The sequence below is a fragment of the Triturus cristatus genome, chromosome 10 (assembly GCF_964204655.1).
Source record: "Triturus cristatus chromosome 10, aTriCri1.1, whole genome shotgun sequence".
Lineage (NCBI taxonomy): Eukaryota > Metazoa > Chordata > Amphibia > Caudata > Salamandridae > Triturus > Triturus cristatus.
In genome coordinates, this window is record NC_140593.1 from 959,456,599 (window position 1) to 959,478,562 (window position 21,964).

The window sequence follows — 21,964 nt, forward strand, 5'->3', positions numbered from 1 at the left end:
CACTAACAGGTGAAGAGGAGGCAACGCATATTAGCAGGATGCCATGAAACCCAAAATCCAATTTAACTGAATCTGAGGTCCTGTAACCTACAAGAAAAGTACAATCTTCGATTTAAAAGCAGACACTTGCTCTTAAAGATGTAGTAATTGACATTGACTTGTTCCCTGGAAGGTGCCTGTACACTGGAAATGCTGACGCGAGGTTTCTCTTGGTTAGTAGCGACCCAGGTTAAACTGTATTCTTAGATCAGTTTGAGAATGCTCCATTTCACTGAACAAGAACTACCCCTTCACAACTTTACAAACTAATAATGCTGTTTCTCACTGCAGATTTCAGGTTTGTATTGCTCCTAGAAACCCATATTCACATATTGGGGAATATTAAACGCTCTTAAAAGTATGAAGGCAATGTAGATTTTCCCTTTTAAAGTCAGCAGTTTATTTCTTTAATGACATCATGGGGTTCTTTCCACCAACACTTCATTACAGTTTTTCTCTTAGCATCTCGTTTTCTTAAGACACTTTTGAGACCTTGATACACACAGAGGATAAGCTGCAAGAAACCAAGGCTGGTTTGGGGACGTTACAACAGCTGGCCTGTCCTTGGTGAACCATTAAGATGCTAACACGAGGGCTTCGAAATTGCAACGTGATTCTCCTCTAGAATCAGGGCCAATTATCTTTGAGATGGTTATATGAGCGCTTATCAAGAAGCTTTGTTCAAGTGACAGAGCAACGTATACTATTTTGGGCCAAATAAAACCAGACAGCTGATCAAATTGGTCTCCCCTCCCCCCCCCTTCTGACTGAGTTTTGATACTTCTCTCCAGACAGTGTTTCCACATGAAAAATATTTGGAGAAAAAACTTCTACCTTGAACATAGGAAGAAATATTTTCTTCTCCCATGAAGCAGTTCCGCAATTTGTTGATGAGGGAGACAAAATGTAGATTATGTCATTATAGGACTCTCCCTGTTAATATATTTAGCAATAAAGCCTGGATAGCTAACAGCCTTCTTCAATTGCACACTTAAATAACTGTATTCGCTGCTATAATTGAGATTCAGCTATCATACCGTTTGATAGCAGAATGTGGCATTTGGGGACAAAACGAATGTAGTGCCAAATATATATTTAAATCCTTTATTCAATGAGGCGCTCTACCGTTGTCCTAAACCTTCATCTATAAGATTAGTGTGCCCATCTACTGTCCTTACCTGTAAGGTCTCTGCAAACTGTGCGAGTCTGTAAAACTGGCCTCGCTGTGGTTGTCTGCCTTAGATTGCTTGTGTGCATTTTTTTATTTTTCACCCTCTCGATCCAAGGAGGCTCTCAGTCATAACATGCAATTGTGACTCTACTTGGAAAGAGCTGGATGTAAAAATAAAAAAGGTGAAACGTAAAAGTGTAGATGTAAATACTTTGGTGAATGATATGGCCGAGTGAAATTGCATTTTATGAACTGCGTGTATCACTCCTGGTTTTTTGGATATTTTTAAAGGAAATGGTGCTTAAAAATGAGCTAGTTTCCCAGTATTTTCTCTTAATGATCTCAAGGTGGGTGGACCTGCAACAACTTGCTTGGCTCCCCGTGTAGATACTACTATATTTCATGGATTCCCCTTCAGAACATATAGGCTTTTCTTCACATGTAACTTATAATTGTATCGTGAAATGCACCATTAAAACAAATTCTCAAGTGTTTTGGAGGTGTGGATTTTCTCGAGTGCCCCTTTAAGGAAGGTAGGCTTTGCTGACTGCAATTCAGAGTACATTTTATCCTCTACCTCGGATCGTCAGCCACCGCTGATCTGGCACCCTAGATGCTGCTCAGCTCTGACTTCACCGGAGCGTATTGACATCCTTGTGGCAGGGGCGTAGCTTGTCAGTAAGACGGGGGGTTCCCGACAATCACGCAGGGATATCATGGAAAACATTATACGGAAGCAGCGCATGAGGGGGGGGGGGCTCAAGGGCCAGTGGAAAGGGAAAGGAGTGCGGATTGTGAGCGTGTTGTAAAATAACCACGTTTTTAAGACCTCCAAAACACAGAGAGAGAGAGATTTTGGATCGGAGTATTTACAAATCCCAGGTGAAATGTGACAGATACCTTACCGTACCCGACCGAAAGCTCCTGTACTGAGCTACTTACTAAATACTACATTTATTAGGGAGTGTAACACCCCAAACAGCTCCCTTGAAACTAGCCCGTGCCTTGTTGTTTCTGTTTGTGTGACGTGCAAATATACAATTCTTAGAAAAAAAATTACACACTGTATTACTAAAGAAGTTCATTACCTAGTACACATTAAATGCATGGTTTTATCTTGTATATATTTTTTTACTTTCTTTTTTTGCAGGCACCGGCCTATTCCGTGTTGAAGACAGCGATCCAGCTGGGGTGTAGAGCAGCAGTGTTTTTATCAGAGCGCATTTAAGACGATTGTTTCAGTTTTGTTACAGTTCAAAAAATGTACATGGTTATTATAAATATACGTGTATTGCAATGTACTTCTAAATTATGTGAAATAAATATATTATTTACTTAAGAGCTGGTTCAGTCTATCATAAAAGCAACCACTCTTGTATGTTTTGGAAGAGTTAATGAAGCTTATCGGTGGTTACATAGTGTAGTCTTCCTGACTCTGAAGATGGTCAATAAAGCTAGTGCTCATCCAGTGTGTAAGCTCGATCCACAACTGAAGGTGGTTTGGGGACGTTAATGAGCATGATTGACCGGCACCAAGGTCAGTAACATTGTACGCACATGAATGACGCGGCATTAGACCCCTCCTTCCTTCTCTTTCTTTCCCCAGTTAATTTGTAATAAACTAGATATTGAGAAGAGGATCTGTACCAACTTCCAAGTTATGGACAAAATGGCAGGTATCCGGATTGTACCCCTTTCATTAGCATAGTGTGGGGGTCTCGAATAAAATAAAAAAAACTTAGATGAAGTAAAACCATACAAAAGACAAACATAATATGCTGCCCCGTACTTATTAAAAGAATGGTGATTTTTTTTTTTTCTTTTTAAAGTTGAGTGATTACATGCACTTGGCAACTACGTTAAGCACGCCCATATTTCTTTACATATCTGCAAATATAACAATCTGCCCTGTTTATAAAGTGATGTGCTAAGCAATTTTGATGGGTGACAATTTTCTACTTAATTTACTCATATTTCATGTTTGACTCTTATTTCATGTTTTGCACCTGCTATTTCTCAAAAACCCACAGGGTGGCAGCGTTGCCGGTGTTTTGTCTTTTACGTAGTGCAGGTGTTACTTGCATAGCTTCATTCTTATTCAAGGGCAAAACCTTCTTTGAATAACAGCCACGGTCTAAGGGTGTGTGAAAGTGCTTATTTTTTTTGTAATGTTGCATGAAAATTGCACAAAATGTATCTTTTAGATGAAAGCGTGGTTTGCCGGTGTTGTGTTGTATTGTATTGAATTTGTTGTCATACAAGCTGGTGGCTGCTTAGCAACGGAAAGCTTCCACTCCTGGAATCCGAGGTTGGAGGAGTCCAGGAGAAGAGAGCGGACGTTGCTGGAAAGGCTCCTGCTGGAGGTTCATGTCTATTTTACTTAAATAAACTTCTTTCTTAAAGATGCACGAGTATTGTACTACTCAAAAAATGGCGACGAGTGTGGGATGCAGCTGAAGAAGAAGGGAAGACTGTAGACTTTAATTATTCTCGAAGTTTTATGAAGTCAAGGTAATTGTGCGGCGAGTTTTGGAATTCAAAAAAAAAATTCCTTAAACGAGCGAAGACCTCCAGCAGTGATTGAAGAGGCTCCCTATTGTGAAATCAATATTCGTGTAAGTAAGACATTTTTTACTTGCATTGCAACTGTCCTGTGAACAGCGGTTGGAAGTGCGCGAGTCAGTGAAGCGAGAGACGAGGAAGGCGCGAGCAGTGGAGGCATCATTTGAAGTGTGCGCAACTCCGGTATAGCGTAACTGGTGAAGAGCGCGTCAAGCCCTTGTTACTCTCGCGAGTCTTGTTCGTCATGCGCTATCTGACGTGACCCTGCGTCCGAGGTCGCGCAAGCGTGCTGCCATTTTGAAGTTACCCGCATCGTGGCATAACGCTGCATTATCCAACCACTACAACAGTGTTTTTGCCAACCAGGAAGTAACATTTTTAAAAAAACAAAAAGAACGACGAGCTCTGTCAAAGTAGTTACGGAGAACGGCGGTGGCATTAGCAACTCAGTACTTCAGGCGCTTTAGTTCTGGGCCTTATTGAATTAATATGAAGAAGAGGTGACATTAGAAACTCAGTATTTCATGCGCAGTGGATCTGGATTTCATTGATCTGTAATTGAAAGCTGAAATTAAATCAATGCCACCTCGCAGTCACCGGTGATAGGCACACCGCCTATCAATTCAGGTAACATGACTTCTAAAGTTATTGCCCCACCCCCTACATTTCTTTATGAACCGGGTTCTCCTTGTATGCCCTGGAAAGAGTCCTTCACAACCTATTTGGAGGCAATTGGGGGTGAGGATTATGTTCACAAGAGAAAATTAGCAATTCTAAAACACCATTTAGGGATGGAAGGAAGAAATGTACTGAAAACACTTCCCAAACCTTCCTCTATATCAAGAAATGACAGCACTGATTCCGATGACGAAGAGGACTCCTACGAAATAGCTTTAGCAATGTTGGAAGAGAATTATGGCAAGAAATTAAGTATTGTGGTTGAAAGACATAAAAAAAATTCCCGTAAACAATTGCATGGTGAAAAAATTGAACAATATGTCGCTGCTTTAAGAAGGTTAGCAACCACGTGTAGATCTCAGGGATGAAATCATAAGAGATCAAATGATTAACGCTACCAACAACAAGAAAATTCAGGAAAAATTGTTAGACTTGATTGACCCTACATTAGAGAAGGCCATAGCAATAGCCAAACGTATTGAAAGTACGTCATTATATGTTAAAGAATTGACAGATACCGAGCCCAAAGTTGATCCAAATTCTACAAAAGTATGTAAAATAAGTGATAAAAACAAAAAAAGTATTGATACAGGTGACGTCAAAAGTGATTTAAAAAAAAAAATGTACTTAGTTTTAACAAATTATGCTACAGGTGTGGCAGTAACAGACATTCATCTGACGCTAGCCATTGTCCTGCAGCAAAAAGCAGATGTTATAAGTGTAAAAGAATAGGCCATTTTTCAAGAGTTTGTAAATCTTCCAACACGTTTCACTCAAAACCTGTCATTAATGTCATTAATGAAGATGTATCTAATGAATCAGTTGAAAGTGACATAGAGGTATATATGATTGACGAAGTTGATGATATCGGTTACGTTGAAAATTACAACCCTCCTAAATGTAACATTTCTGTTGATGATAAGATACTACCTATGTGGGCAGATTCATGTTCCCCGTTTACCTTAATTAACAAACAGAATTGGATAGATTTAGGTTAAAAAAAACTTAAAGTAACTGACGTCAGTCCTGTAGGATATTGTGGTCAGAAATTACATGTCATTGGTTATTTTTTGTCAAAAATTGAGTTTCAGGGTAGGGAAACAATGGCTAAACTTTGTTGTCGAAAAAGGGAAATCCTTACTTGGATGGAGGGAACAAAACGCCCTGAATATTATTCTCAATCATAATCACCCTATGCAAGTTCTCTTAACTAAATCACAAAACGATAGCGAATGGGTGTCAAAATATCCTAACCTTTTTAAAGATGAACTAGGATGTTTGAGGAAATTCCGACATCGGATCATACTTAAGGAAGGGGTTATACCAAAAGTACACAAAGTACGTAATGTCCCATTAGCGTTGAGGGAGCCTCTCAAAAAAGAGTTCGAAAGATTATGCAAGGAAGGCATCATAGAGCCGATCGAAGCTTCTGAGAAGCTTAGTCCAATAGTGATTGCACACAAACCTAATGGATGTATCCGCATGTGTGTGGACTTAAGAGATTTAAACAAATGCATTTGGGTCGACCGCCACCCTCTTCCCCACATTAACGATATGTTAGCCTCTGTACACAATGGGAAATATTTTTCCACCCTAAATCTGTCTAGTGCGTATCATCAAATCTTACTACAACCAGAATCTAAACACTTAACGTCCTTCATCACTCCGGAAGGAGCGTTTCAATTTATTCGTATGCCCTTCGGTCCGGCATCCGCCTCAGCTGTCTTCCAAAGAGTGATGCAAGGAATATTGAAGCAGATGACCAATACTCTAGTGTTTCAGGATGACATTCTTGTGTGGGGAAAAGACGAAGCAGAGCATGATAATGTTTTAAACACAGTATTAAAAAAATTGGAACTTGCGGGATTAACCATTAGCTTAAAGAAATGCAAGTTCTGTCAAACTGAAGTGTACTATTTAGGTCACACCTTAACTCAAGAAGGGATCAAACCCAAGTTCAAGTTAGTGGCAGACTTGGAAAACGCACTTGTTCCACAAAATATAGATCAATTAAGATCTTTCCTGGGACTTGCCGAATACTACTCTAGGTTTATTTTCAACTCCTCTAATTGCGTGTTTCCACTTCGCGATTTAATGGAAAAAAACCCAGCATACGAGTGGTCTGACAAGTGTCAACACGCTTTTGAGGAAGTAATAAAAGCAGTAGCCAACGCTATCTCCTTAAAACCTTTCAATGCTAATGATAAATGCATAATTGTTACAGCTGCAAGTGGGTATGGGTTAGGTGCTATTCTTATGCAAATCCATGAGGGCAAGGAGAGAGTAATAGCCTTCGCATCAAGAACACTTAGAGGAGCTGAGAGCACTTATTCCACCATAGAAAAGGAGGCGTTGGCGTGTTGGTGGGGTGTACAACACTTCCAGAATTTTGTGTGGGGCATTAATTTTGAACTGCACACAGACCATAAACCTTTGGTTGACATTTTCTCCACTTCCGGTGCAGCTAGAGCTAGTCCACGCATTGCGAAATGGATTTATCGCCTACAGGAATATAATTTTAGCATTAAGTATGTACCAGGTGTAAGAAATGTGAACGCAGACTGTTTATCACGTCTCCCTGTTGAAAAGGTAGATAGTGGTGGATGTGATTCAGAAGTTGAGGAGTGGGTAGTAGCCAAGATTGGTGACGTTTGTCATGCCATAGAAGAGCCTGATTGGAGAAAAGCAATTTTAGACGATGTTGATTTAAAGAGTATAGTTGATTGTCTTCCAATTAAAGAAGGATGGAAATTACACAATGACTTATTAATCTTTAAGGAAGTCTGGTGTGAATTATCTGCAGTGAACGGCATTTTGAGAAGGAGCAATAAGCTGATAGTCCCCTCTTCCATGAGATTGAGGTTGTTGCAACTGATGCATGAGGGACATGGCGGTATGTCCGCCATGAAGAGGAAAGCTAGAGAAGACGTCTGGTGGCCTGGCATGGACAAACAGATTGAAAGATTTGTTAGAGGGTGTGTAGCTTGCTCCCGTAGAGATAAAACACATGATGTTCAAGAAACTCCTATCTACCAGGTGATCTGGCCTAAGCAGGAGTGGGAAAGATTAGGAATTGACATTTGCGGCCCTTTCGAGATTCTTGGTGTTGGGTGTAAATTTGCCATTGTATTAATGGATTATTTTTCCAAATGGCCGGTGAAGTGCGTGAAGTAAAATCTAACAATGTGATTGAGTTTTGCAAAGAGATTTTCCGAAGGAAAGGTTGCCCTGCAGAGATATTGACTGATAATGGCACCCAATTTACGTCCAATGAGTTTAGTGAATTTCTCAAGAGATGGGGCATAAAACACTTAAAAAATCCTGTCTATCATCCAAGGGGCAATGGTTTAATAGAATGTTTTAACCGTGTCCTGGGTGAATGTGTACAGATGGCCGTGCATAATGAACTTGATTGGAAGAATTTAGTTAAAAAAAATATTGTGGAATTACAGAACCACCCCACACTCAGTTACGGGGGAAACTCCGTTTTGCTTACTCAAGGGCAGAGTTCCATGTTCCATTGCTGTTCCTGGGTGGATGGGTAGATTTGGTAAAAAAACTATTGACAATAGTGTCATTAGAACAAAAGTTGAGAATTATCAAAGTGCCTATGTGCGCAGGCACAATGATAAATTAATAAAAAATCTTAAAATATTCGTTGCGGGAATGTTTGTAAGGGTAAAGTTGGGAGCTATTCAACACAAAGGATGTTCCAAATTTTCCAATGCAAAGAAGATTGTTTCTGTTAATGGTGATTTCATAAAGCTATCAGGTGGAAAGTGGTGGAATACCAATCGTGTGTCCTTATGTAATGATACTGAAGTGTATGAATGGATGAAAATCACTTCCAATTCAGTTGGGCACAGTGATTCAAAAGAGGTTCTTATCAAGGGTGTAAAGACTCGCCCCTATTCTCAGCCCAAGGTTAGAGAACCCAGCACACGTGTCAGGTCATCACCTAAGAAACTGCATGATTATATGTGCAACTAGTTTTCACAAGTGTGTTTTCTTTTGTATAATTTCTTTTGATTTATTGCTATCTTATTATGATTTTATTGTATATTGTTTTCTAAAGAAAGGGGATATGTTGTATTGTATTGAATTTGTTGTCATACAAGCTGGTGGCTGCTTAGCAACGGAAAGCTTCCACTCCTGGAATTCGAGGTTGGAGGAGTCCAGGAGAAGAGAGCGGACGTTGCTGGAAAGGCTCCTGCTGGAGGTTCATGTCTATTTTACTTAAATAAACTTCCTTCTTAAAGACGCACGAGTATTGTACTACTCAAAAGCCGGATAACTTGTGACTTTTTTTTTCTTAGACAAGGGCATGCCTCACGTAAAAATGCCACACAAAACGCTGGCAATAGACAGGTTCAAGAAGAAAATGTCTCTCTGAAAGATTTTTTTACGCCAAAAGTCTTTTTCGGGTAGAAATTACATACAATTTCATAATGCGAATTTTGTGAACTTTTACTTAACTTGTATTTGTGGACTTTTTATGCATTTTTCTGGGATAATTTAAAATGTGCCCAGGCATAAACTGAGTGTAAATTGACAAAAGCACATTATTTGAAAGCTTTCCGTTTTTAAATTACGGCAGGTACTTCATTTTGTAATAGATCTATGTGATGTGCAAAATGCTTACAATCATTCAGAATAACCATTTAAAATGCGTTCTATCTTGGCATTATCTGATGTATTGCTGAAATGTTGCACAGCGTGGTGCCTCCTCCCCCGTTAATCCCCATTTTATTGTGTAATAAGCAAATATTTCGATTTAGGCAGTGAAATAAGTCTGAATCAGAATTTTAAAATGGCTGTTAAGATGTAGATGCGAACATGAGCGGTTAACGGTGCTGATGACGAGTTGAATGTTTGCACACTGCAGATTGGCTGCAGAGAAGGATCCATGATTCCGCCTTGAAGAAAATCATGCAAGCTGAGATGAGGAAGGGGCCAAGACGTCCTCAGAAGCAAGAGAAACCAAGGTGCTTGTAGTGACCTGGGGCAGGGCACTAGGACCCTGCAGTGGACCATGGGGGACCCCTGGGTAACTGGACACCACATCCGGTCAAGGGTGTGGGGAGGGAACAGTAGAGGGGACAAGGGAGCGTGGACAGACATGATCATGAGCAGCGCTGCGAAGAAGCATAATAAATTAAATAATTTAGGCGCCCGCCCGTGAGGCGAAGAGTGAGAAGCGCCAGCACCGGAGCGTGCACAAACAGAACTGAATGAGAAAGCGCACGTGATTCAAAGGAAATCTCGCGAGAGCAGCAGCCATGTTTAAGTCAGGCAAAACGGGCCAATAGGAACCAAGAACAGTGCGGCGGCCATTTTGAAAGGTCAGGCATACTGAGAGAAGACAAACATCGCGAGACTACAGCGGCCATTTTGAAGTCCGGCAAAATGGGCCAATAGGAACCAAGAACAGTGTGGTGGCCATTTTGAAGTCAGGAAGCCATTAAAATCAATAGGAAAACAGAAAAAGAGAAAAAAAAGCATAAAAGAAAAGAAAAACAGCGAAACAAAGCAGGATACAGTGGAAACAAAGGGGCAAATAAAGAACTAAAGAAAAACAATACAAATAAATAAAAGAACAAGGGAGAAGGACCAGAGAAGGGAAATGAGCGACAATGAAGAGAAGACGAGCACGCAAGCCATTTTCCGCAGGCCTCTACCGTTCTGCCTATCAGAGCCACAAGCGGGCATCCGGTGGGAAAGATGGATCAGGAAATTTGAGCGCTACATGAGCGCCACAGACGTCCTGAATAGCAAGCAACTGCACCTGCTTCTGAATCTTGCAGGGGATGAAATAGAAGATTTATTGTTAATTCCCCGCCGATCAAACGGCGGATTACAAGGGAGTGATAAAGTGTCTCACTCAGAAATTTGACCCCCGACGAAATGTTGATTTTGAGAGATACACATTCAACGCTGCATGCCAACAAGGAGAAGAGAGTCTAGATGACTTTGCAACGAGACTGAGAATATTGGTCACGTACTGCGAGTTTGACAAATTTGACAATGAACAAACAATAAGACTACGCATCATCGAAGGTTGTCAATCAGTGGAGTTCAGAGCACGCATTCTGTAGGAACAAACGACGCTGGAAAAGATATTGACGATGGCTCGCACGGAAGCAAGGGCCACAGAGCACGCCAAGCAGATGGAGCTAGGAAAAGAGAAGAGAGTAGCGTTAGCACATCGCGTCACTGGTTCAAAAGAAGGAATTCCAGGCGCAGACTGTACCAAGGAAGGGTGAACAAACATGCTACCGGTGCGGCCTCGAATTCCCACATGTCGGTGCCTGCGCAGCTATGGGTCAAAAGTGCAGGAAGTGTAACAGGAACAACCATTTTTTAAGCACGTGCATGACTAGACAATTCAGAGGTGAATGAGGCAGAACAATGAGACCAAGGATGACCAGCAACAGGTACGCACGACACATGGAAACAGCAAATCGCAGCTCCTCCGACGAAGCAGAAGAAACGTCAGCTCCTGTGTCGGAAGCGAGACTATATCTCATGTCAGATGCACCAAGAGAAGGAAAAGAGACAGAACACATTCATCTTGTGGAAAAACAACAAATAAAGAAGACAGCCACAGTGGACATCGGCGTAGGGAGCCACCAGGCTAAGTTGGTACTTGACAGTGGATCAACATGCAACATCATGTGCATGTCAGAATACCAGAAAATGAGAGTGAATCCACAACTATCACCGTCAACAGTGGATGTGCTCACTTGGGGTTCCAAAAGGCCAGTAGAAAATAAGGGGAAAATTCACGGAGATCTTGACATACAAAGACAAATTCTACCAAGAGGAAATACATGTGCTCAAAGGAGACATCCCAGCAACATGCCTGCTCAGCAATGTGATGGCACAGGTGATGGGGCTACTAGCAATGACATACCACATGTCAGAAACATCCTACAAGAATACCCTGCTATACTGAAAGGTCTTGGTAAGCTGAAAGGGAAACAAATAACATTGCACATCAATGAAGCGATCAAGCCGGTGGCTCAGCATCATAGACGAGTACCAATACATCTCCAACCACAAGTTGAAGATGAAATAACAAGCTTACTGGCACAAGACATAATTGAACCAGCGGAAGGACCAACGCCATGGGTGTCTCTGATTGTGGCAGTTCCTAAGAAAAACACCTCAAAGATCCGCATCTGCGTGGACATGAGGATCCGAAATACAGCAATCGCAAGGGAACGTCACCCGGGGCCACACCTGAATGACATGATAAGCTGCCTCACTGGAGCGTGCCGGTTCTCAAAGCTGGACTTGTGCAAAGGATACCATCAGCTAGAACTAGATCACCAGTCCAGATACATCACAACATTCTCCACACATCTGGGTTTTTTCAGATATAAGCGACTAAGCTTCGGAATCTCGTCGGCAGCGGAGATATTCCAGGAAACAATACGATAAGTGATAAGGCCAGTGCGGAACAGCCTCAATTACAGTGATGACATTTTGGTATTTGGAAAAACAGACAAAGAGCATGACGCAGCGTTGCGTCAAGTGTGCACACAACTGGAGCAAGCAGGCCTAACATTAAATGGAGAGAAATGTGAACTGGGGAGAGGGGAACTAGTGTTCTTCGGGCACATTTTCTCCAAACAAGGGATGAGGCCAGATCCCAGCAAGGTTGAAACACTGAAGAACGCAAATCCTCCGACGGATGTTGCGGAAGTAAGATCATTCCTGGGTCTCGCTAGCTACTGTGCGTGGTACATACAGGACTTCGCCACAGTGAGCACACCACTAAGAGAACTGACTGAACAAGGGCAGAAGTTCATCTGGTCCCAGGAATGTAACAAGGCATTCGAAGTAATAAGGCAAGCAGTGATGACGGTGGAACATCTGGCCTACTTCGACCCGCTACTATGCACTGAACTGACTGTCGATGCCAGCCCAGTAGGACCAGGAGCAATTCTAGCGCAGCATTTGCCAGGGAGATACTCACAGAGGAAAATTGTTGCATATGCAAGCAAGAGCTTAACAGACATTGAAAAAGCATACTCGCAACCAGAGAAGGAGAGCTTAGCAGTGGTATGGGCATGTGAACACTACCACATGTTTATTAGCGGAAAATCATTTACAATAATAACTGATCATCAGGCGCTAGTGACGATCTACAGCAGCCCATCAGCTAAAATGCCACCCCGGATTGAATGCTGGGGCATAAGACTAATGGACTATGATTTCACGACTGTGCACAAGCCAGGGAAAGAGCACAATCCGACAGACTACATGTCGAGACACCCATTACGAGACGACATCAATGGCAGAAGAATACCTCAACTTCATACTGAAACACCGCCGATAACACTACTAGAGCTAGCAAAGGAGAGCAAGGGAGATGCCACGCTGCAAACCGCAATGGACATAATGAGAAAGCCGAGATGGAAGCACGTCGACAATAATTGCGCCTGGGGAACAGGAGTATGCAAAGAAGAAGTGCTAGCTCTCAAGAAGATCAATGAGGAACTGTCCGAAACAGACACAGGGATAATGATGAGAGGGACGAGAATCGTGGAACCAAGCTCACTCCGGAGGCAACTGGTCAATGTGGCTCATGAGTCGCACCGAGGCGTGGTAGCCACCAAGAAACTACTAAGAGAGAAAGTATAGTTCCCCGGCCTGGATCGCATGGTAGAAGAAACTATAGCGACATGCCACCTCTGTCAAGTGATAGGACCACTGGTTAAGCATGAGCCACTACAAATGTCTGATCTTCCAATAGCGTTGTGGACAACATTAGCAGCTGATTTCTTTAGGCCCCTAGACACAGGCAACTACCTGCTTGTGCTCATCGATGAATACTCACGGTTCCCGATAGTACGACAGGTCTCATCAACATCAGCCGCAGCAACACTACCGATATTGGATGACATCTTTGCAGCATGGGGCTCACCAAAAACACTAAAAACAGACAATAGCCCTCCATTCTCATGAGAAGAGTTCTGCAGATTCATGGTCTATCTAGGGATAAACCACAGGAAAATAACACCTCTGTGGCCTCAAGCGAATGGAATGGTGGAGAGGTTCATGGAGAACATCAAAAAGGCAGTTTAAAGGGCAAAGCTAGCACAGATTTCACTTAGTCAAGCGCTGTGCCAAGTACTACGTGATTACAGAAACACACCCCACAACTCCACAGGAAGGTGCCCAGCAGAGCTAGTACTGGGAAGAACGAGCCGGACGAGGCTACCGCAAATAGAAGCAACAGTGCCACCAGATCACAGCAGCATTGCAGACAGGGACAGAGAGGCGAAAGAAAAAATGAAAAGATATGCAGACGCCAAGCGAACCGCCATCTCGTCAAACATAAAGGAAGGAGACACGGTAGTTGTGCGTCCACGACAACAAAGAAAATCTGACGGCATGTTCTCCAAAGACCCGCTAACAGTAACAAAAGTGAAGGGCCCAATGATCACGGCAGTCAGAGCATCAGAGGATAACAAGAAACAGCTCACACTTCAAAGGATTACAGGAGAAGGAAAAAGAAGCAGATGACACGGAGACAGCAGAACAAGAAAAGCTGGAGCACAACAAGAAAGAAACAAGAAATAGAGAGGGACTAGAGGCAGAGCAACAGACGGAGGCCGGCCCGCGAAGAACACCCAGACGCCCAAAGAGACTAATAGAAGAGATGTAGTGATGGGAAGCATACTGAACTATGCCATGACAGACTTGCATCTATCACCTACCTACACATCTCTGTATTGTCACTTTCTTGTCATTCTTTGTGACACAAGGGGGCGATGTAGTGACCTGAGGCAGGGCACTAGGACCCTGCAGTGGACCATGGGGACCCCAAGGTAACTGGACACCACATCCGGTCAAGGGTGTGGGGAGGGAACAGTAGAGGGGACGAGGGAGCGTGGACAGAAGTGATCACGAGCAGAGCTGCGAAGAAGTATAATAAAGGAAAGCGATAACCCTTACCTGTGTCCTGCATCTTTGTGGGATCGTGGGGAAACGACAGTGCTGTAGTGGGACATGGTAATATGGCATCCTGACTGGTCTTGGAGGGAGAGATGTTGTTGCAACCGTTCCCTGATGCGGAGTTGAGACCTCTGATGGCAGCAAGCGGCCCCAGTTGAACTGATAATGGGACCACTGAGGTAGTTCAGTCCAGCTTTCCTGCATAGCTCAATGGGGTACATCTGGGCCGAATGACTAGCCTGTCTCATGGTCACCATTAAGAATAATGGGGTGACCCAGTGTCCCTCAGAACCTGGGAAATCTAGTGGAAAGCAACAACAATTGGTTCTGTTGGGTTGGCCTCACTGCTAAGCTGGAAGCGGTCATCTGTCTGGCCATCTGCTTTAAATGCACAAACTTCAATGGTACCTCATATTGTAATAGTGACTCTGGAGGCAGCAGGGTCACCGAGAGGGGGAGAGGGCTGTTGAAGGGAGAGCCTATAAATATAAAGTTATGCCCTGAAAATAGAGTTTTAATTTGCTTGCAAACCTCTTACGGATACTGAGTGATTCCCGGCTTCTCATGGACAAACTGAGCTGAAGACTCCTATAACTGTTTAAACGTTGATAGCAGTTTGAAAGCATGATGTTTGTACTGTTAAAATTTGGTGCAACGTCAAACCTCCGCTAGACATACGTGAATGAATCTTTATCTCGAACTGAGGCTTGAAAATCTAATTTAATATCAAATCAATGACAGTAACACATATTTTGCCCCTCAGTAATGACAGAGGGGAATAGATTTGCCAACCACACATTAATTAGTATGTTACACTTTCAAATCCAATCAGTTAAGTCATAAATCGATATCTCCTGAATACACCGGATATAAATATAATCCAGGTGGGTCAAACAGCAAATGCAAATTCAAGTTATTAAAGACAGAGCATGCAAATTACAACCGATTCTGTTCCCCTGAAGGGAAACTCACTACTACTAAACTAAAGTTGCAGGTAAAGTTGGGGAACTCATAAGCAGCAGGTGTCAGCAAATATAATATCTCATAAAGAACCAATGAAGGTTCTGATGGAGAAAATAAAAGAAGTCCTTGCTCTAGAAATGTATTCTATGAGAAGATCCAGAAGAAGCATATGGGTCTATGGAAGGGAAGGGAAAGATATTGTATGCATGCAGAGGTGGACAGAAGAAGTCCTACTAGGTCAGGTCTGTAGCACACACTGAAAACATGAAAATGCATCTAAAGATACATTGAAAGAGTTTCCACAGCGAGAGAACCAATCAAATGTAGACATTAATGATGAGCTCAGTGTCGGCCCATTTCACATGAGTAATGCCATAAGCAGTTACAGTCCTACAGCCTTCAGAGATATCGAGCAAGAGAGGACTTCCACGTCTCCTACCCGTGCAGGTACTGGGAATCAGTCACTCATTAAAATGCAACAACAGTGACCTTTACACGGTAGTTGAACAAGAACATTACAGTTAACAATACGACTGACAATCTTGGTTCCTGGAACATAAGAAACAAATCATGCACAACCAGCAAAAATAAAACATTTTATTTAAAATGGAGTTGGTCCTCTGGGACCGTCCACAGCTAAGTTAAAGTGAACATACTCTAATTATACTTAATTTTTAATGTAAAAAAAGAATTCACTATAGTCAATTCAAATATAAAATACGATGTGCATATGTGTAAGCAATGATTGTGTGTTAGCATGTTCATAAATGAAAATAACAAAATGTCCAATTGTCACAAACTTAATTCATGGTTTTTGCGATTGACTATGGGTGGGCTGGACCACTCACAAAGAAAGGCAGTGGTGATAGAAACTTAGGTGTGAGACCTAACATGGCGAGTTGATCCCTGTGAGCCTTACCTTGGGGAATGGCATGGAGGAGGAGGCTATATGACTCAGACTGACCCAGGGCAGCTCTTGGGGTTGCAGGGCCCCTATTTATATATAAGATAATGTGTCCAGAATAGGAAAAGTGTTTGAGTTGGCGCCTTTGAGCATCATGTTCTTGCCTGCATCACCAGTATTATACCTGCATTAGGACTGCAGAACCTTGGTGTTTGTTGCAGAGACCCTGTGGTAAACACAACAAACTGTTCAGGCAAAGCCAGACTAAAAAAGTCATAGGTACACTTGTGTACTTGCACTGCAAAGCATCCTCTGAGTGAAGAGGCTCACGGGGAAACACCAAAAGGAGACACGGACACGTGGGGCTAATATTCTGAAAGCAGTCAAGGAATTGTGTTGGTTTCTAGCAGAGATAATTTAAGCTGTGTGGTCTGGTGTGATCAGCTGAGGGGACAGAGTGTGTGAGGCACAGAGAAAGGAAATAAGTGTTTCTTGACTACGAATGCAAGTGAAGAAAAGTATCAAGTCAGCCAAGACTTGCAGCATGGAGCTGAGCATATAACATAGTGCTCCTGTAAAGGGATATGTGCAGTGTGGAACTGCAGAGAATGCAAGGGGGGGGGGGGGGGGGCACAACATTGGTCTTAATTAGAAAGAATGATGTCTTTAAAACATTTTTTTTTTGTGTTCGAAGGATCTCGTAGAACATTATTCACCTGTCACCTGCAGGGGCGCCCTCCTAGTGCTCTTAATGGGAGATTATTCAATCTAAAATGAAGTGAAGTGATCCTGAAAATTCCCAATGAAACACCAGAGATGATAGTTTCCTGATTACACTCAACAAGCCAAGAGACAGGAATCCTTCAAAAGGCTTCAACGCAAACTGCGCTATGAAAATTAGGTTGTATGTGACCAAACTTGAATTTAATAGAGAGCCCTGATTTTCAGTGATCCACACAAGGTATGGGTCTGGGTGGGATTATGAAAGCTATCATGACTGTACAAGAACAGAAATCAAGGGGGTGTCCCATCCTTTGACGTCACAGATACACCTGCAGGTGGTACAAAGACTCTGAGATGTCAGATTTGTAGATCCACCGAGGCAGGTTCCAACCACTGTAAGACTGCTAGAACCACCAGACAAGTGAGGGAGGGAGACACCTTCCGCCGAACATAGAAGGAAATTCTGTGATCAAGACACCCCTTGTCACTAAGAGAAATGTAATAGATTGCTATAAAGCAGGCATGTGTATATTACGCAGTGTGCCATGAGAATCTTAAAGAGCTTACAGTTGTCTAAAGTGCCAGGTGGGCCTTTCCAATATTTCCTTTGCAAACTGGAGTCTGAAAAGTCCTGTGATGATGTCTTTAACATGTTCCAATCAATATATGGGACTGTGTGGTATGTATCGCTATTTATATAACGCAAACCTAGGTGTGAAGCAACGGAGTGATGTACATTTCGTATGGGGTTGGGAGACAGTATACACAGTGGCAGCTCGCAGAGGTAACACTGGGGCGGTGAGGCGGGGCAAGGGAGGGGCTGGGTGGGGGGGTAGTGGAGTCCAACATACGACGGCAAAGGTGAACGTAAATAAATAAATACCTGCTGTCGTATGTCGGACTCCACTGCCCCCCCCACCCAGCCCCCCCGCCTCACCGCCCCACAGCGTTACCTCTACGAGCCGCCACTGATTCTACAATATCTTGTTTATCAAGTAGGGAATTATCCAAATTTAGGCATAGGTAGATTAAGTGTTTTGCCCAGAATCACATGATGTTGAGTCTAGTGTTGTGTGAGTCTAGTTTTGCGGCCGGGATACAAACTCAGGGGGATACAAACTCAGGTCCCTTGGCTCCAAAGAAACCTCTCCCCCCCTTATGACCTGCTTGGTGTGAGGCTTGTCAATAGATTCATATCTGAGATTCATATATGGTTCTATTGGACAGCAAAAGGCAATTTGAAATTATTGGGCTGTAAGTCTATGGTGTTGGTGATAGAAAAAGTATAATTGGCGTATGTTACACATTGTTTGCTCAAATAAAAAAATATTTATAAAGCACGATGTTCACTATTACAGGTATCTTGGCACTACAGCCTCTCTGCCAGATTCATATCTACACAGTATGCTCATGCATCTGCTAATTAGTCTGAGACTATCTGGATTTATAACTGGCCCATTTTTTGGAAAGAGACAATTTTTTAGGTTTTTCCAGAAACTATTCAAGTCTGACTAGCTCTAAGATGGACTGGCTGCCTGTTCCACATCTGCGATCCCAAAGAGGATGATGGACGGAGCGTTAGAGCAAATCAAACACTCACCCCCAGTCAACCCTTTGGTATGGCTTTGTTCGCCCTAAGTTGGCAGGGTATGCCCAGACGTGGGTCCCTTGCTCACTTTGCCACTGGATTCAAGATAGCCTGGCTGACGAGGGTTATGAACCAGAAACCGGTCCCAGGATGCTTGTTTCCGGTCCAGGGAAGACATGGCTTGGCAGTTCGGGCTGGACTGTTCCCATGAGGCACAGGCTCAGACTGATTTGTATATGGCCATTTCTGAACTGGGGTGGTGGAGTGAGCTAAAGAATGATGATGGATTAAACCCCGATCAGTTGACTGGGGGTGAGTGTTTGATTTGCTCTAACGCTCCATCTATCATCCTCTTTGGTATCGCTTTGTTCGCCCTAAGTTGGCAGGGTATGCCCAGACGTGGGTCCCTTGCTCACTTTGCCACTGGATTCAAGATAGCCTGGCTGACGAGGGTTTTGAACCCGAAACCGGTCCCAGGATGCTTGTTTCCGGTCCAGGGAAGACATGGCTTGGCAGTTCGGGCTGGGCTGTTCCCATGAGGCACAGGGTCAGACTGATTTGCATATGGCCATGTCTGAACTGGGGTGGTGGAGTGAGCTAAAGAATGATGATGGATTAAACCCAGATCAGTTGACTGGGGGTGAGTGTTTGATTTGCCTTAACGCTCCATCCATCATCCCCTTTGGTATGGCTTTGTTCGCCCTAAGTTGGCAGGGTATGCCCGGACGTGGGTCCCTTGCTCACTTTGCCACTGTATTCAAGATAGCCTGGTTGACGAGGGTTATGAACCCGAAACCGGTCCCAGGATGCTTGTTTCCGGTCCAGGGAAGACATGGCTTGGCAGTTCGGGCTGGACTGTTCCCATGAGGCACAGGGTCAGACTGATTTGCATATGGCCATGTCTGAACTGGGGTGGTGGAGTGAGCTAAAGAATGATGGATTAAACCCAGATCAGTTGACTGGGGGTGAGTGTTTGATTTGCTCTAACGCTCCGTCCATCATCCCCTTTGGTATCGCTTTGTATACCCCAAGTTGGCAGGGTGTGCCCAGACGTGGGTCCCTTGCTCACTTTGCCACTGGATTCAAGATAGCCTGGCTGACGAGGGTTATGAACCCGAAACCGCTCCCAGGATGCTTGTTTCCGGTCCAGGGAAGACATGGCTTGGCAGTTCGGGTTGGACTGTTCCCATGAGGCACAGGGTCAGACTGATTTGCATATGGCCATGTCTGAACTGGGGTGGTGGAGTGAGCTAAAGATTGATGATGGATTAAACCCAGATCATTTGACTGGGGGTGATTGTTTGATTTGCTCTAACGCTCCGTCCATCATCCCCTTTGGTATCGCTTTGTTCGCCCTAAGTTGGCAGGGTATGCCCAGACGTGGGTCCCTTGCTCACTTTGCCACTGGATTCAAGATAGCCTGGCTGACGAGGGTTATGAACCAGAAACCGGTCCCAGGATGCTTGTTTCCGGTCCAGGGAAGACATGGCTTGGCAGTTCGGGCTGGACTGTTCCCATGAGGCACAGGCTCAGACTGATTTGTATATGGCCATGTCTGAACTGGGGTGGTGGAGTGAGCTAAAGAATGATGATGGATTAAACCCCGATCAGTTGACTGGGGGTGAGTGTTTGATTTGCTCTAACGCTCCATCTATCATCCTCTTTGGTATCGCTTTGTTCGCCCTAAGTTGGCAGGGTATGCCCAGACGTGGGTCCCTTGCTCACTTTGCCACTGGATTCAAGATAGCCTGGCTGACGAGGGTTTTGAACCCGAAACCGGTCCCAGGATGCTTGTTTCCGGTCCAGGGAAGACATGGCTTGGCAGTTCGGGCTGGGCTGTTCCCATGAGGCACAGGGTCAGACTGATTTGCATATGGCCATGTCTGAACTGGGGTGGTGGAGTGAGCTAAAGAATGATGATGGATTAAACCCAGATCAGTTGACTGGGGGTGAGTGTTTGATTTGCCTTAACGCTCCATCCATCATCCCCTTTGGTATGGCTTTGTTCGCCCTAAGTTGGCAGGGTATGCCCAGACGTGGGTCCCTTGCTCACTTTGCCACTGTATTCAAGATAGCCTGGTTGACGAGGGTTATGAACCCGAAACCGGTCCCAGGATGCTTGTTTCCGGTCCAGGGAAGACATGGCTTGGCAGTTCGGGCTGGACTGTTCCCATGAGGCACAGGGTCAGACTGATTTGCATATGGCCATGTCTGAACTGGGGTGGTGGAGTGAGCTAAAGAATGATGGATTAAACCCAGATCAGTTGATTGGGGGTGAGTGTTTGATTTGCTCTAACGCTCCGTCCATCATCCCCTTTGGTATCGCTTTGTATACCCCAAGTTGGCAGGGTGTGCCCAGACGTGGGTCCCTTGCTCACTTTGCCACTGGATTCAAGATAGCCTGGCTGACGAGGGTTATGAACCCGAAACCGCTCCCAGGATGCTTGTTTCCGGTCCAGGGAAGACATGGCTTGGCAGTTCGGGTTGGACTGTTCCCATGAGGCACAGGGTCAGACTGATTTGCATATGGCCATGTCTGAACTGGGGTGGTGGAGTGAGCTAAAGATTGATGATGGATTAAACCCAGATCATTTGACTGGGGGTGATTGTTTGATTTGCTCTAACGCTCCGTCCATCATCCCCTTTGGTATCGCTTTGTTCGCCCTAAGTTGGCAGGGTATGCCCAGACGTGGGTCCCTTGCTCACTTTGCCACTGGATTCAAGATAGCCTGGCTGACAAGGGTTATGAACCCGAAACCGGTCCCAGGATGCTTGTTTCCGGTCCAGGGAAGACATGGCTTGGCAGTTTGGGCTGGACTGTTCCCATGAGGCACAGGGTCAGACTGATTTGCTTATGGCCATGTCTGAACTGGGGTGGTGGAGTGAGCTAAAGAATGATGATGGATTAAACCCAGATCAGTTGACTGGGGCTGAGTGTTTGATTTTCTATAACGCTCCGTCCATCAACCCCTTTGGTATCGCTTTGTTCGCCCTAAGTTGGCAGGGTATGCCCAGACGTGGGTCCCTTGCTCACTTTGCCACTGGATTCAAGATAGCCTGGCTGACGAGGGTTATGAACCCGAAACCGGTCCCAGGATGCTTGTTTCCGGTCCAGGGAAGACATGGCTTGGCAGTTCGGGCTGGACTGTTCCCATGAGGCACAGGGTCAGACTGATTTGCATATGGCCATGTCTGAACTGGGGTGGTGGAGTGAGCTAAAGACTGAGGATGGATTAAACCCAGATCAGTTGACTGGAGGTGAGTGTTTGATTTGCCTTAACGCTCCGTCCATCATCCCCTTTGGTATCGCTTTGTTCCACATCTGGGCAGCCTTAATCTAGAAAGTCCTCCCACCTGCCCTGGCTTTACT

General features: G+C 44.1%; 1 protein-coding gene across 1 annotated transcript in view; it reads left to right on the plus strand.

The window, feature by feature from the left end:
- The window catches only part of COQ7 (coenzyme Q7, hydroxylase), a 67,774-nt gene extending 65,225 nt beyond the window's left edge, over positions 1–2,549 (plus strand). The window contains exon 6 of the mRNA XM_085628850.1: positions 2,361–2,549. Within this exon, the coding sequence (XP_085484976.1) occupies positions 2,361–2,438 (78 nt within the window). The 3' untranslated portion in view covers positions 2,439–2,549. The remainder of the gene's footprint in view (positions 1–2,360) is intronic.
- Positions 2,550–21,964: the final 19,415 nt, after the last annotated feature.